The sequence below is a fragment of the Homalodisca vitripennis genome, chromosome X (genome assembly GCF_021130785.1).
Source record: "Homalodisca vitripennis isolate AUS2020 chromosome X, UT_GWSS_2.1, whole genome shotgun sequence".
In the NCBI taxonomy this organism is placed as follows: domain Eukaryota; kingdom Metazoa; phylum Arthropoda; class Insecta; order Hemiptera; family Cicadellidae; genus Homalodisca; species Homalodisca vitripennis.
In genome coordinates this window covers 90,939,988-90,956,075 of record NC_060215.1, presented here as the reverse complement: position 1 = coordinate 90,956,075, position 16,088 = coordinate 90,939,988, and the positions used below count along the sequence as shown (strand labels likewise).

Genomic DNA, 16,088 nt, shown 5'->3' with positions numbered 1-16,088 from the left:
AGAACTTCATATATCTTAGTGAAAGAATTCAACATAAAATGGGACAATAATTTTCTACCTTATTTTTATTCCCAGATTTAAGGATGGGAGTCACCCTACTTTTTCTATTTATCAGGAAAAAACACAGAATGAAAATTTACAGATTAAAAATATAACGCAATGGTTCTGCCATATCATCGCTGCATCCCTTGGAAATATATACTGTAATACCGTCTGGACTGGACAATTTTGTTTTATTTGAACTTCTTTATTGTGCCTAGTACATCACATGAACTGAAATAGGATATAACAAATTTCTCTAAGGATGGGTTATTACTAAACACCATATAATTGTAATTACAGCTATGTTGGTCATAAACAGAGGAAAACTAACTTACAAAAGCATCAGGTATCTGATTCTTAGTTTAGGTCTTACCCGTACTTAGAAGTCATATCATTAAATTATCAACATCATAACTGTTACTATTCTGTTTTGATTTAACGAATGTCCAAAAATTATTTACATTCAATTTAATATCGTTTTCCTCAGAAAATGTATAACTCCTATGTGAATTTCTTATATTTTACTTATAATGTTTCGTTAAAGATTTAATAATTCATAATTTAATAATTATGCGTAGATTCCATTTTTTGTAGCACATTTATTATTCAATTTTAAATCTCCTATGATTTTAGAAATAAACCACATTGAGTACTTACTTATGAGTTTAATACTTGTTTGTGGAACACAGTTATTTATACAATAGGTTGTACAAATACTCTAAACATTTGTTTACATATGTGATTGTGTATATATGTTACCGGCAATGTGTACAATTCAGGCATTGTATGGAATACCTAGGCATTGTATACATTGCCGAGTGAATCCAGGCAAAGTATGAAATAAACTCATTTCTTAACAATTGTACAAACTTTGCCTAGGCATTGTGTATAATGCCTAGGCATTATATAGAATGTCGAAAGTTTTGCAGGCAAAGTATAAAATGAACAACATTGTTAAAAATTGTTTATTGCAAATAACAAACATGAAATGTATTAAACATAGGATCTGAAAATCCTCATATTTTACTAGAGTAAAATTTAAAAGTGAAATATTAATTTAAGAAATTACTTGTTACAGCAGGAAAGAGAACTATGGCACTTCGAGTTGCATTTTCGATTGTTTTTAACACAAGCACATTGTTTGGTTTGACATTTAGTTTTGCAAGTGCATCTCACAAATCCTTGGCCGCTTCCTGTTGACTGAGCTGTTGCAACGGTACGAAGTCCTGTTTCTTGATCAGGCACGTCTTCTACTCGAACTTAGAGGTGTGCCAAGTAGCTCCGAGAGCGGAGAAGCCAAACTAGCTCCGGCTCCGTTTGCGGAGCTAGCTCTTTAAAAACAGCTCCAGCTCCGGCAACCGCTCCGGCGCGATGTGCGGCATCTGTCTGTCTGCTCCCTTGTAGATTGGAGCTTATTGCTTGGTTATGATGTTATAAACAGCAAATACTAACTGTAAACAAATATGCTAAGGTGCTGACAGTTTTAATTACTACTTACTTTTTTATAATACGTATTATGAAAATCTAATTTTTGGGTAAGAAGACTACACGTACATTTTATTTATATTTATTTTCACACTGTAGTAATAAAACATAAAAAATAGTACGGTAACAGAAAATATAAAATAATATACAAATTATTTACACAAGTATTCATGATTTGCATTTAGATACACAAGTTGAGTCACTTTCATGGATTTGATACGTGATCTTCGGTCCACTTATTATTATTCCCGTTCGGGAAAAAAATTCTTTCACAAGGTACTGACGTACCCACAAACCCCATGTTTATTTTAACGAGTCTGCTGAGATTTGGGTAGACTGCCTCGTGAATCCTCCACCAGGACAGAGGATCGCCTTCTCTGGGAAGTGGTGGTTCAGCGATGTACCTGTCGATTTCGGCGGTAGCACAATCGTTGGGAGTTCCGGGGAGTCTGCCTTTGTACAGATTTTATTACAGAATCAAACATAGAAAATACTGAACATTCTTCTTCTTCAAATTGTGATGGACCAGATTGGTTGGTCAAAGTCAAAGATGGTGTACCAGGAGGGGATTGTTCCATTGCGGTGGCAGAAGTGGCGGAAATCATAGCTGCAACGACCGTAATCACATGATTCTTAGCAAACTGTTGACATTTGTCGTCAGAAAATGCATACAATTTGAACCTTGGGTCCAAAAAGGTATTAAGTACTACTAACTTGTTGTACTCAATGTCATGGTATCTGGCTGATAACCCCATGAGCAGGTTTTGTACTACCTGTATTGCATCAGGGTGCAAATTTAGTGTACATAGTTTTGCTGCAAACATTTTGCAGCCCAAGCGTCAAAACAATTATTTTGACTTCCAGTGAAGTAGGATTCCCCACTCATCTTTGCTGTGACCTCTTCAAATGGTTTTAGGACTTTGCAAAGGTCACTGCAAAGTTTCCATTCATTAGAAATTAAAGATGGCAAGTCTTTGTCCAGCAATGCCAAAGTGCTTATTACAGCCTCTTTTAACTGAACAAATCTACAAAGCAATGTAATATGTGCTGTTCCATCTCGTACTTACATCTTGAAAGTAAGCGTTTAGGGTCTTTAACGCCATTGTTGATTTGGTATTTTAATAGTTTTTTCAGTGGCTGCGTTGCTTCTCTTAAAAAATGAGACAATCTTTTTGCATTTGGTGATTACTGTATCTACCTTTGATATGGCATCTTGAACCACTAGGTTAAGAGTATGTGCATAGCACGGCCAATGACTCCACATTAAAACATTTTTTTATGGCTCCAACGACATTGGAGGCATTGTCTGTTACAACAACTAAGATTTTGTCTGAGATTTTATAGAAATTCGTTATTTTCTTGATTTCTTTCGGCTAAATGGCTAGAAGTATGTGAGCCCTCCATTAAAATACAGTCTAAGAGAACTGATTTTCAAACACAAAAATCATTGGTAATGAAATGCCCTGTAACAGCTATATACGATTCATTGATCGTATAGATGTCCATGCATCTGTCGTTAAACAGATGTTTTTCCACATTTTTCATTAACTCAGCTACTTGAAGCTTACATTTGTCGTACGTGGTGGGTATTAGGTTTTTTGAAACCACTTTCCTTGATTGGAATTTCAAAAGAAGGGTTTAAAGCTGTAACGAATTCCCGAAAACCAGAGTCCTCCACAATAGAAAACGGTTGGAAATCTTTGTAAAATAGCTTTAGAAACGCAGCTTCTACCTTTTTCTTTTGGTTGTTATTCATTTTTTTTGGTATAAAACTCGATAGAGTGGTTTGTTTAGCACTTCCCTTTGGCTTATCTAATTGATTAGAAGGGCAACTCACCAGGTTGAGGTTCATTTTCAGTTGCAAAGTTACTAAATGAAGCGGCTGAATCGGTAGGTCCAGTGTTGGTTGTAACATTCACATCACGATCACTTACACTTGTTGATTTTGAACTTATAACACTCAAAGTAATTCCGACATGTTTTTCTCTCAATATGCCTCTTCAAATTGTACGTTGATGTACGGTAGCACATAACCAAGCCACAATGTTCACATCTACAGTTTTTTAAGGTTAGCATCAATAACTGTAAAATGAGACCAAATTGAACTTGTCTTAGATTTCTGTACTTTTGATGCCATGTTAATTAACTGCACAAAAACCAATCAATACTAGTCATACTCGTAAACCGCACAAAAATATCACTTTTTCACTGTATGTCTACGTTAGAACTCCTACTAAAACTGAAACTGGTTTTGTTTTGGTTTGTCAACAAGTTGTAGGCCACAGCTGATAGCTCCACAGACGCTCCGAGAGAGTAATTATATGATATATAAGGTTAGAGCTGGAGCTGTTTCGAGAGTCACGGAGCGCTGCTCCGCTCCGCTCCAGCAGCGGAGCGCTGATTTGAAACAGCTCCAGCTCCAAAGGCACACCTCTACTCGAGTCGAACTAGGCTTTTTTGGCAAACTGTAAACTGTGACCTTGCGTACAGTTGTTTCAAAACTCCGTTGGCGGTCCCTAATTTGTAAAACCCATCTTCTGTCGTATCCATGACCACTGCCAGAATATTTCTCAAGTCACCTCTTCCTTTGTCAACGTCAGGAATTGGAACACGAACAGTGACTCCTTTGGTGACGGGGGGAAACTTTTTATCGGAATTAGCTTTCATTTTCTTAGCTTGTTTTTCAAGACAAGCTTTTGACCTCTTCCTCTCTTTATCAATATTTTCCTAATTAAAACAAGGGACACACAACAGGGTTTTTTCAGTATCATCACACCCCTGAATTGAATGGCCACATGAAATATGTATGTCCGCTAAACATTTTGTGCAGTTTTGTTTCTCATTAGTTTGCTGCAAACGAACGCTACACATTTGTAGAAGGCTAGAACTGACCGAGACATCAACGGTTGCCTCATTAACTTCTGAAGTGTTATGATCGGTTTGGAGTGGAGGTTCTAGACTTGACATTGTTTGTGTTTCTGTTGTGTGCATGTTATTAACCACTCTTTCCAAATCTTCTTCGCTGTTAATGGAATCCAAAATGTCTCGAGGCAGAGAAGATGTTGTAAGACCGACCTTTACTTTACAGCCGAAGAGAGCCTCATAGGGCGTTCTTTTGATTCCTGAATGTAAAGCTCTATTTTTCATAAGTTGCACAAATCTCAATCCCTCACTCCAACGGTCAGTTTTTTCATCTTGCATCCAAGTCGAAATCATGTTTTCAATATCTTGGTTTGCACGTTCTACACTACCCTGCCTTTGAGAATGACGTGGTTTGCCATGAACGATTTTTAACGTAGGCCAATAATCTTTTAAATTGTAAACTATTTTGTTTGCAAACTCCCTTCCATTGTCTGACTGCAATATACTTGGTGCTCCAATGAGAGTAAAAATATCAACTAGGTGATATGCTACTTCCTCAGCGGTTTTAGTTTTGAGAGGCTTAAGAATCACAAATTTTGTCAAATGATCCTGATAGACCATTATGAACTTAAACTCCCTGTCGGGCTGTGACTGGAAATCAATTAAATCTACTTGACAACGAGAATTAAATTCTGATGAAACATTTGAGGAGACAGTGTACTACCACTCCTCTTTTCGAACCCTTTTGTTTCTTCTGACATGGCTCACACAAACTAATATATAGCTCAACATCATGACGTGTAACATTTTTGTACTTAATATCTAGCTCTTTTAACATTCGATCTCTTCCACCATGACCAATAGCTACATGAGCTTCTGAGCTTCATGGAGAACAGTAAATAAATCTGAATCGTGGACATAAAATTTTACAACACTGTCTCCTTGTTTTAATGGGTGTATTAGTTTATGCACATTTTCTACGATCATTACATCATACCTGTTGAGTAGCCAGTAGTGACGAGGTTCCTTTCTGGGCTTGGCCTTGGCATCTTCGACCTCCAACACCAGCTTCTTATAGTCGTCTTCAGTCAAAAAAACACTATTTTTAGCACTTGCATTCCGAATTTTTACAAGTTCGGCACTAAAACGAAGTTTCATTAGCGATAAACGATCACTAGAACTACTGATACTACTGTTCACTTGTGACATTTTCAAGCAACAATACAGTGGCACGACAGAACAGAACTGAAGCGTAGGCCTAGCACAATACTGTGGCGTGACGGAACAGAACTGAGAGCAGCGTTATAGCGGGGCGGGGGGAGTAGGTGAGGCAAGCACGTTGTAACTTGAAAACAATGGAACAGACAGATTTTTAACTCTGCCTGAACTCCAGCAGGCATTCTATAGAATGCCTAGGCAAAGTATGAAATGTTTAAAATTTCACACTTTGCCTGCTTACTTTTGGCAATGTATAGAATGCCTAGGTATTCTATACAATGCCTGATTTTTACACTTTGCCGGTAACATTTATTAATTCAAATTAATTTACATAATCGTAGTAGACATGAGAACCATGTCAAGGAGGAATATACAGAACATGTATACAGACAGCACTGAATAACAGAGACAACTTGACCCAGGGCAAGTCAAGGTCAGATACAATCAGCTGATCATTCCTTATCAGCTGAAAAGCTGTCCAGTGTCTCTGTACAGTCAACAGTACTCCTTAACAATGACTCCTACCTGTCGCTAGCTGGTCTCTAGCCACTCAGAACACTTCATATCTACTGTCAAACATTTCACTGTTATCCACACCTGATTCTGACCAGCCAAGTTTCTGTTAACGGGACTACATTGTAACTTTCACTTCATATTAATTTGTACAAATCTGATGTTTTTGTTCTCAATCCATGCACAATAGGGTAAGAAATACGTAAGTTCAATACATCCATTGGATTTATGTTTTAAATTAAAATAAATAAACCCTTTCAAATTAATAACAAAAATATTTTGTAACTTTAGTATTAACTCAAAACTTAAAACTAATAAAAATTAACATTAGTTAAGTATGCATATAATAACAGTATATGTATTTGAACCTTGTCTTCTTTGATAATTCCGATCAGGCTGAGCTGATCTGGCGGGCTTTCTGTAAACTATCCCACAACATTCAATTTCTTTTCTTACTACTCTCACCTGTCGGGTAATCTTCCCAACAATCTATCTTAAACTATCCTAAATCTAGTTTTCCTTCTGTATCCAAGCCAAGGTGGAACAACATATGCCGAGGGCTGCGTGATCAAGGGAGAGCTTGGTCGTACATATCCGAACTCTGGATACCTGGCGACCTCCAGTTTAAACTTAGCCTTCCCCAATTAGAGCGGGACAATGCTTGGGGTGACCTTTAGATCTCCGCTACTCGTGTGAACACAAATGAGTACAGAAATTTAAAACAATCAAACAAAACCAGAGAGCTCTTGTAGCACTCAAAAGGTGAATGAAAATTCACACAACATAGAGGGATTGATGATGGGCTCTAACCCTAGCAATCCTGAACAAACCCAAAAAACAGGCGGACTTCCTAGTAGAAGTCCAAATACCTCCAACTCGGTCAGAGTCGAAACTAATGAAGAAGATGCAATACTGGAGGGCGATCACCAGAAGGAAGAGGGAGCAAAAGTCGAGACACAGCTCCCAGTACTGCCTAAGCTATGTGGAGCCGCCAGGAAACGCATGGTCTGGTTTCGAAAAAGAGGGTACTCCCAAGAAGAAGCCAGGGAATTGGCCTTAAAACCAATTCCAGAAGAAAGAAACAAACAACTAAACAAACAAAAGGAGGGAAAGAAACCAAAAAGACCTCACTCTGATGGATCCACTCCGGAAGCCCATCGGAGGAAAAAAACAAAGAACGAAGGAAGACAAGGGGAACACAAGGAGCAATCTGGACAACCCCAGAAACCTTCTTACAAACAAGCGGTAGCTGGTATAAGGGTGGGGGTTTTACACTCCAATTTTCCCGAGACCCTACTCACAACGGAACAGATGGAGAAGATCCAGAGCTTCATCCTGGAAGCTATCGTAGAAGAACAGGAGGGTCCCTACTCTCCAAGATTCTACGGTATCAACAGGAGACAAGGGGTTCTAATCTTCACCTGCGAAAACACCGAAACAGCTGAATGGCTTAAAGGAAAGCAAGACTCCCTCAAGCCTTAGGAAGAGGCCAGTCTGAAGATTGTACCAGAGGAAGAAATCCCTCGTGCGAGAATTGCGACTGTCTATCTTCCTGATAGTATACACGAAACTACCGACAAGATAATGAAGTTCCTAAAAGGACAAAACAAAGAGCTATCTGTCGGAGAATGGAACGTTCTGCGTAGGAGCGACGAGGGGAAGTCTGTTCTACTCACCCTGGCAGTCGACTGCGCTACAGCGAACAAACTTGAGAAGGAAGGTCCATGGATCGGCTACAAGTTTGGAAAAGTTCAGCTTAGACTGAAAAAGAAACACCAAGGAAACACAGAACAACCCAAAAGGGAAGAGGGGACTTCAGAGAAATCTGAGACGGTCACCACGGAAAAAAGCACCGCTGAAGAGATGGAAGTGGAGGAGGCCACGAAGGTGTCAGAGCAATCTGTACATACCTTACCTGAAAGGTCTACTCCACAAGCCAGTGCAGCGGTCGAAGATGACAAACCAACCTGTTCTCTCTTTTGGAAGAGGGGGCCTTCTCTCAAAGGACCATCCGTCTCGGCTCGAGGAAGAAAAGGGGACAAAGTCTCCAAGCAATCCAAAAGAAGAGACGGAGATGGACCACCTGGGGGAGGTGGGAAAAAGGCGTAAGTATGCGCCTAATACAGATAAACCTACACCATGCAAAGGGCGCAACTGACATCTTGGGAAGAAGGTTTATCTCAACAGGCCTGGATATCGCCCTAATCCAGGAGCCTTGGATCAACAGAGGTTGCATCAGAGGACTGACGACTCAGGTAGGTAATCTCATATATGATCGAACAATTGAAAACCCAAGAACTTGTATTCTAACTTCAAAACTAATAACAGCCTTTCCGATTACAGATCTAATAACAAGAGGTCTGGTGGCGGCTACAGTAAAGGTGGCTTCACTGCAAGGGGTCAGAGAGGTTACTATAGCCTCAGCCTACTTCCCCAACCCGTCAACAAGCTGCCCACCGAAAGAAATAGAAAGACTATTGCAGAGCTGCAGAGACAGAGGTTCGGCCCTCATTCTCAGTTGCGACTGCAATGCTCACCATACGTATTGGGGAAGCACAAACATAAACAAAAGAGGTGAGGAACTTCTACAGTTTATGTTCAGCAATGACCTAGTGTTAGAAAATAGAGGGTCAAGCCCAACCTTTATAACTAGAAATAGGAAAGAAGTCCTAGACATAGCCCTATCTACAGGACTCAAAAACATAAACATTGTAAGGTGGCACGTCTCCAAGGAGGCCTCACTATCGGACCACTGCCCAATTAGGTTCGACATAGAGGAGATAGGGGAAAGATACGTGACCCACAGGGTTCCTAAATCTACCAACTGGAGAGGATACAGAGAGTCCCTAGTGGAAGAGTTGGAAGAAATAGGACCCTTCCAGAAAAATGAATTTGAATTAGAAAGGTCTGCACAAATAGTAGAGCAAGCTATAATAAAGGCCTACGAGAAAAACTGCCCTCCCAGGCAAAACTGGTTGAAGAGGGATGTGCCGTGGTGGACTGGGAGGTTGGAAACATTAAGAAACAAAACGAGGAAATTATTAAAATGGGCAAAAAGGACAGACGATTGGCTCACTTATCTACAGGCCCAAAATGAATATAAAAAAGAACTTAGAACGAATAAAAGAAGAACCTGGAAGAATTTTTGTAAAAACATTAACAGTCTTCCCGAGGCATCCAGGCTTCAAAAAACTCTCCAAATGGAGCAGTACTAATCCTATGGGGACTCTAGTAAAGGACAATGGAGACCTAACAATGAACAGGAAGGAGACCTTAGAACTACTTCTGGAGACACACTTCCCGGGGGGTCACCTAACTCAAAATGAGGATACTTATTCTCTATTCAGGGGGGGATCCAGTCGGGAGGTGGCAAAAGCCAGACAGCTGTCTAACAGATTATTCACACATGAAAGAATTAAATGGGCTATAAGATCGTTTAAAACCATTTAAATCTCCTGGGGCGGATGGAGTTTTTCCAGCCCTTCTTCAAGAGGGGCTGGATATTTTATTAAATACTCTTAGCATTCTATTTAGAAGCAGTTTCGCCTTAGGATACATACCAAAGAACTGGAGGATAGCACTAGTGGTGTTTTTGCGAAAAAATGACAGGGATCCAACAAAACCCAGTTCGTACAGACCCATAAGCCTAACCTCCTTCATGGTGAAAACTGTGGAAAAAATAATAAATAGACACATAAGGGACGTAATATTAATGGAACACCCGCTTAGTCCCACACAACACGCCTACATAGAAGGAAAATCAACCACCACTGCTCTCCACAGTTTAGTGAGAGAGGTGGAGAATACCTTCGGAAAAAAATGAAGCCCTAGTCAGCGTCTTTATGGACATTGAAGGAGCTTTCGACCGAGTAGCATATCAATCCATGGAGACTGCGATAGAACGTTTTGGAGTTTCCCCAGACGTAGTCAAATGGATAGTAGCCCTCCTAAAAAGCAGGCAGGTGAAAGCTAAGTACGGGGACGACTCAGCTGCGATCACGGCCCAAAGAGGCTGCCCCCAGGGGGGAGTCTTGTCTCCTCTCCTGTGGGCGATGGTAGTGGATGATCTCCTAAGCAAAGCAGAGAAGAGGGGAATAAGGCTACTATGCTATGCGGACGACCTAGTGCTTATGATTAAAGGGAAAAACATAGGCAGGCTGGAACGCCTAATACAAACAGAACTGAACTTCATAAGTAACTGGTGTCATGGGGAAAGTCTGCGGATCAACCCATCAAAAACAAATATGATTACCTTTACCAGGAAAAGAAAATTCCAGCTAGCAAAACCTGTCCTGGAGGGAATCAGCATAAACCAAACAAAGGAAGTGAAGTATCTGGGTTTAATCCTGGATGAGAAGCTCACTTGGAACTCCCATATTAGAAACAGGACATCCAAAGCAATAATGGCCCTTGGGGCCTGTAAGAGACTCTTTGGATTTAAATGGGGACCCAAAATGATATATTGGATTTACGAAACCATAGTAAAACCAATGGTCACATATGCTGCCTTAGTGTGGTGGCCGAAGGTAGAACAAACAACAGCTGCAAAAAGGCTACAGAGTCTTCAAAGGTTAGCTTGCTTAAGCATCACGGGAGCAATGAGCTCCTGCCCAACACTAGCAATGGAAGCGGTCCTGGGGTACACTCCTTTTAGCCAGGAGGTGATGAGAACAGCTGCGATGAGCGCAATGAAGCTTCTAGGAACAAAGGTAATAAATGCTACCTCCTTAGAAGGCCACATGAAGATATTGGAAATTTTCCTGAGGCTGAAATGCTAACCAAAGTATCTGATACTATGGTTAAGAAATACTCCTTTGCAAAACCATATACGGTTTCTATCGGAAGTAGGGAGAAATGGATTAAAAGGGAGGCCTACCCTAAAAAAGGAGTCCTGAAGTTTTTCACTGATGGTTCACTCCTAGACTCTAGGGCAGGATACGGAATTCATGGACCTGGAGTCGACATGGCTGTGCCCCTAGGAAGACATGCCACGGTTTTTCAGGCGGAGGTCATGGCAATATATTCATGTTCCAGAAGACTCACACAGTTGAGGACAAAAGGATTATCATACCTAATACTTTCTGATAGTCAGGCTGCACTGAAGGCACTGGATACCCGTTCGATTGATTCGAAAGTGGTCTGGGAATGCAGGAATGCTCTAGCAGAGCTGGCAACAAATAACAGAGTAACACTTGGTTGGGTACCGGATCATGAAGGTATTCATGGGAATAAAAAAGCGGACATCCTCGCCAAAAAGGGAGCAGAATCCACATTGGTGGGGCCTGAGCCAGGTTGTGGGATAGTATTCTCCAACATTAAAGCTCTGGTCAAAGATTGGGAAAAGAGGACAAGACACAAGAATTGGAGTAGAGCCTCAGGTTTAAGAATATCCAAAATGTTTATCTCTCCTTACGCAAAAGGGTGGACAGCTCTCCTAGATCAGAATAAGGAGGATATAAGACTGATATTAGGAATGTTGACAGGACATGGCCATCTGAGGAAGCACCTTTTGAAGGTAGGCCTTAGTTAGAGCAGCGAATGTAGACTCTGTGGAGAAGAGGAGGAGTCAGCGGAGCACATTTGGTTGGATTGTCCTGCCATCGTAGAGACTAGGAAAAGATACTTGGGAGCATATCTCCTCAGCCCCAAGGACATTAGAGAATAGGAGCCCTTAAATCTGATTGGCTTTTGCAAAAGCCTCGGTCTTTGAGGGCACAAATTAAAGTATGGGAGGCGCAAAGGTCCTTTTAGGACTAAGTGCGGGGACAAACTGTCCTCTTCCCTCAGGAAGGAAAAAAAATGTATTTGAACACAATGAAACAAAAACATTTCCAGTACTCCTAGCTTTTATTTTGTTTCTTTGTAAATCTATCCCGTCAACACATCCTCGTTGCTAATGACTACCAACCTGCTTGAACTGCCATCTGATTTCCTTGCAGTCATTCACCCAGCCTTGTCTACCCATTCATACTTGTAGTGAAAGTCAGATTTCAACTTGCGAGCTTTGGCAAAGAGAACCCTTCTGGCTGGTATTAAGAAATGTTGATATAGTCAGGCAAGTCATCCTTAGCTGAGGAAAAGTCTCATTTCCATTTTCTTTCTGAATCAGCTACCGGCATCATTCTTGCAAAGAAACTACACAATGATTTTGGAATTCAGACGGTTGTTGCCTCCTCGAATCCGATGGTAGGCATCTATTCCAACATCATTCAGAGTATCTCCTATCATATTTCCACAACTTTCTTTTTCAAAACATCAGATGTGTAAGTAAGATCCTCATCAGGCAATCCAAAGATCTCTATTGTATTCCATCTGCAGTACTGTTCCAAATCTGTTTAGCGATTCAATATTTCCCTTACTTGGATGTGCACCCGATGATTTTCCTCCTATAGACTAGATATTGCTTTCTGCTGTTCATGTATTAGTTTTTTAATTCTTAATAAGCTTATTATTATTGGCAATCAATTCAAGGCAGTGAGTCAGATTTTCCAAATTCAGACTCCAATTTATTTTGAGCTTCAAGAATTTCATTCTTTACCTCCTCCTGCATGCCTCTAACATCCTCCACAGACACAGTCATTTTACTAACACTCGTTGCAGCTGGACAGGAATCATAAAAAAACTTCTACTTAATCTCTTGTTTTTCGTTTTTGTTAAATTCTACTTCAGCTTCCATAAGAATTACACAGATCCAATGAAAACACCCTTTACACGATTTACACTATACTTTTTTGTTTATCTGATCTTACAACAGATTTAATACACTTACCACAGACACTCATACTAAATTAAATATCATGACAAAATTAGTCAATAACAAAATAGCAACTATTTCATAACATACCAGTAATTGAAAAGAAAAAATTCTTTAGTGAAAAAAGCTTATGAGTTCAGTAAGAAACCATGAATAAATAATAACACAAGTAAGTAAATACATGTAAGAAGTACATGTGAACAGTACATGTAGCAATCTGAGTAAGACAGAGCGATGCTTTACAAGCCCAGAGAAAAACAGTTGACAATAAGGATATGAGTTGTTTACAGTACGAATATGAAAAATGAATGGAGAAACTGACATTTCTTTTATTTAAGAAAATTTGTATTAAAAACATGTAATTTTGGGCCCTTTACAAGTTTTTTCTGTGGCTTGTTCGGCCTCTATCTTGTCAGGATCAAGGCTTCAATAGTTCACCAACTTGGATTTACCTTGAATACCTTATTCTTTATTTCTGACGAGCAAAGCTGGATAGAATGCGTCAACATTGAATAAAACTAATATATACAACTTGCGAAGCCGGATAGACTGTGTCAACAATAAATAAAATGAATATTTACAAACAAACTAATTTTAGATGGCGACGGGTTGGTGTTTGTGTCCTAGTCGACATCAAAATAATAGATCTAATGGCTTCTCTCCATCTGGCAGGGCATTGTATAGCCTAGCTGCTAGAACTTGGAATTAGTCTTTCTTTTTCCTTAGCCGACAGTACCGTATGTCAAGTTTCAGTCTCCAGCGGATGTTATGGGTATGTATCTTATTTCTCACGGAAAAGAGGTCCAGGTTATCTCTATCATATAGCTAGCTCATGAGCATATACTACTGGCTATAGATTGTCAGGATTCACAGTTCCACAATGGTTCTGTGGTCGTAATAATCCGCAGGGCTTTTATCTGAAGAATCAAGACATTGTCATTTCCTGGAGTGTAACCCCAGAGCTACAGGCCATATAAGATATGGCTGCAGAAAAATGCATGATACATTGTGATTAAGCACTGTCTAGACAGCATAGACTTAAGCCGTCACAGCAGGAATGTTACCCGGGCTATTCTTGAACAGATATTGCTTATATGGCTATTCCAGATGTGGCTATTAATACACGCTATTCCCTTTAGCTTGTAAAGAGATATGTTTATATTAGTTACTTACAAAAGTATCCATTAAAAGCTACCTCATTGATATTTGGTAAATATATTTTACAGTCAGCAGGCCATCCCTGAAAGATATCATGGCAGATAAAGCTCCAGAGTTGATCCTAGGACAGGACCTGAAAAATGTTGCATGCAATGGAATCCTCTTGTGGAGATGCCTAAAAGGTTTCTTATGGGGTATTGGCGACATCATTACAGTTATTACTACAAGCTTCATGATTCAAAATGGATGCTCAATCAAATTGTAATGATAGTGATGGTCAGGATGGGCGAGGAAGATCTGACTTTTACACTGAAAAGACCAAGATTGTCCTTCTCACCAGATGAATGATGACCATCATCCTCATCAAAATACACCAGGAAAATTCCAATAATGCCTAGAATATCTCAGTGTGATGTTTGACAATAATTGTTCCAAATTAATTCTATAACACTTTGGGTGAATATTTGTGGCAAAATAAACTCATTCATAATTAACTATGAATAAGTTTCATATACTAGTATAAGTATTAAACATTGACAAAATATATTTTTATTCATACGAAAATAAAATTGCAAACAAAAGAAAAGCTTAATTAAACTGAATATAAGACATAACAAAATCTGTATGGTATCAAATAAAGCAAAAAGTTTAGGATTCACTCTTTTACATGCAATAAAACATACATAAAAAAAACACTCATCTCTCTGCTAGGGCCACAACCACAATACTTCAAGCCGGTCCTGCCTTGACTAACCACTTCAGATATGTACTACTGTCGGCACTGGTGATGGCTGTCAATGGAAGTGATGGTGTGGGGGAGGAAGCTCAATAATCAGCACACCATTACTTGAAAAGGTTTATCAAATACTGCAGACAGTGTTAAGGCACAAACAGAGCTAGCACTTCTTGAAATGTTTGTGAAACAAATTAAACCCTTTTTTATAGAATTTAGGAAATCCAGCCATTAATATTGAATTAATCTTTATAAGAATTTTAATGGATCTCTGTTCTTTTAATTTAAAACATTTGATTTTTTGCACATGTTGCTTTTGTCTCACATTGTAAAAATGTGTATATATACAAAACCTGTATATATCAGAACTCTAAATGTTCCTGGTATGATAATTATGTTGGATGTACAAGAAAACATGAAAACTGCTGTGAACTACTGCTATTACAGTGTAACACTAAAAACATGTCATTAACTATAATTTGTTTTGTTTGTTTTCTTGTGCAGGGACTTACTTTACAAATTTGATTAAACTGTTTGCATAAGAAATATGTAACTTATTTAACACTTTTTATAGGAGTATTAAATTATGTATAGGTATGAAAACTAAAAAATATATAGGTACGGTAATCATTATACAAGTTTATAGAATATAATAGTTGTACGAGTATTAAACTCTATTAATGTAGCCCACTCTTTATAAATGACTTGTTGTGTATACAGAGTGTTCACAAAAGGGTGTCACAAACTTCTGTAGCTGATAGTATTCATGATTCCAAACAAAAAATGTCCTGTAAACGTAAGTCATCGGAAAATGTGTCATTTAGCCGTTAGCCACTATTTTGTTTAAAACAAACAGCTGGTGCCTCTCAACTGAGACAAGTTTGTTGATCCTGGCTTGTGTGTAAACGTACTTTAAAATGGTTGTGCTCTCATATGGGTTGACGGATTTCTTTGGAAATAGTACTATTGGAATTGTTAGAAAAATTGCCAAATAGTTTGTAAACTGTGAATTTTGTATAACTATAGAGGATTTTTTTATTTGACTTTAAAAATTATCAACAGGTGCCAATTTGTTAATAATACATCAAATCACACAACTATTTTTTGTAGTTTTCCTCTTATTTGTCATAACCCTTGTGCTATGGTCTATGTTGTGCTCCTTGGTTCACTTGGCGCTGAATCCAGAATTAGTTTTCATCAATGTTGGCACTAACGATTCAGCTAACTCAAAGAACCCAGATGAAGTTATGGGAACACTCTATAATGTACTGATTATGACAAAAAGTTCTCTCTAGGTCTCTTGTCATTGTAAACAGTATAGTG

The 16,088-nt window shown here is 39.0% G+C and overlaps 1 protein-coding gene across 1 annotated transcript; it reads right to left on the bottom strand.

Annotated features, from left to right (window-relative positions):
- Positions 1 to 827: 827 nt before the first annotated feature.
- On the bottom strand, positions 828 to 4,246 carry LOC124369516. The gene is made up of 3 exons (XM_046827533.1): positions 3,965 to 4,246; positions 1,816 to 1,976; positions 828 to 1,301 (listed from the first exon to the last, which is right to left on the bottom strand). Exons 1-3 carry the CDS (start codon positions 4,192 to 4,194, stop codon positions 1,108 to 1,110), a joined length of 585 nt encoding a protein of 194 aa, XP_046683489.1. The 5' UTR covers positions 4,195 to 4,246; the 3' UTR covers positions 828 to 1,107.
- Positions 4,247 to 16,088: the final 11,842 nt, after the last annotated feature.

What these genes read in the sequence shown, in the direction of transcription:
- LOC124369516 (XM_046827533.1), bottom strand. Translation starts at nt 4,194, where the DNA reads ATGAAAGCTAATTCCGATAAAAAGTTTCCCCCCGTCACCAAAGGAGTC. An exon ending in AAAAGCCTAGTTCGACTCGA is followed by an intron (nt 1,977 to 3,964) that starts GTAGAGGTGTGC and finishes GTACAAAGGCAG; the next exon opens with ACTCCCCGGAACTCCCAACG. An exon ending in AATAAACATGGGGTTTGTGG is followed by an intron (nt 1,302 to 1,815) that starts GTACGTCAGTAC and finishes CACACCTCTAAG; the next exon opens with TTCGAGTAGAAGACGTGCCT.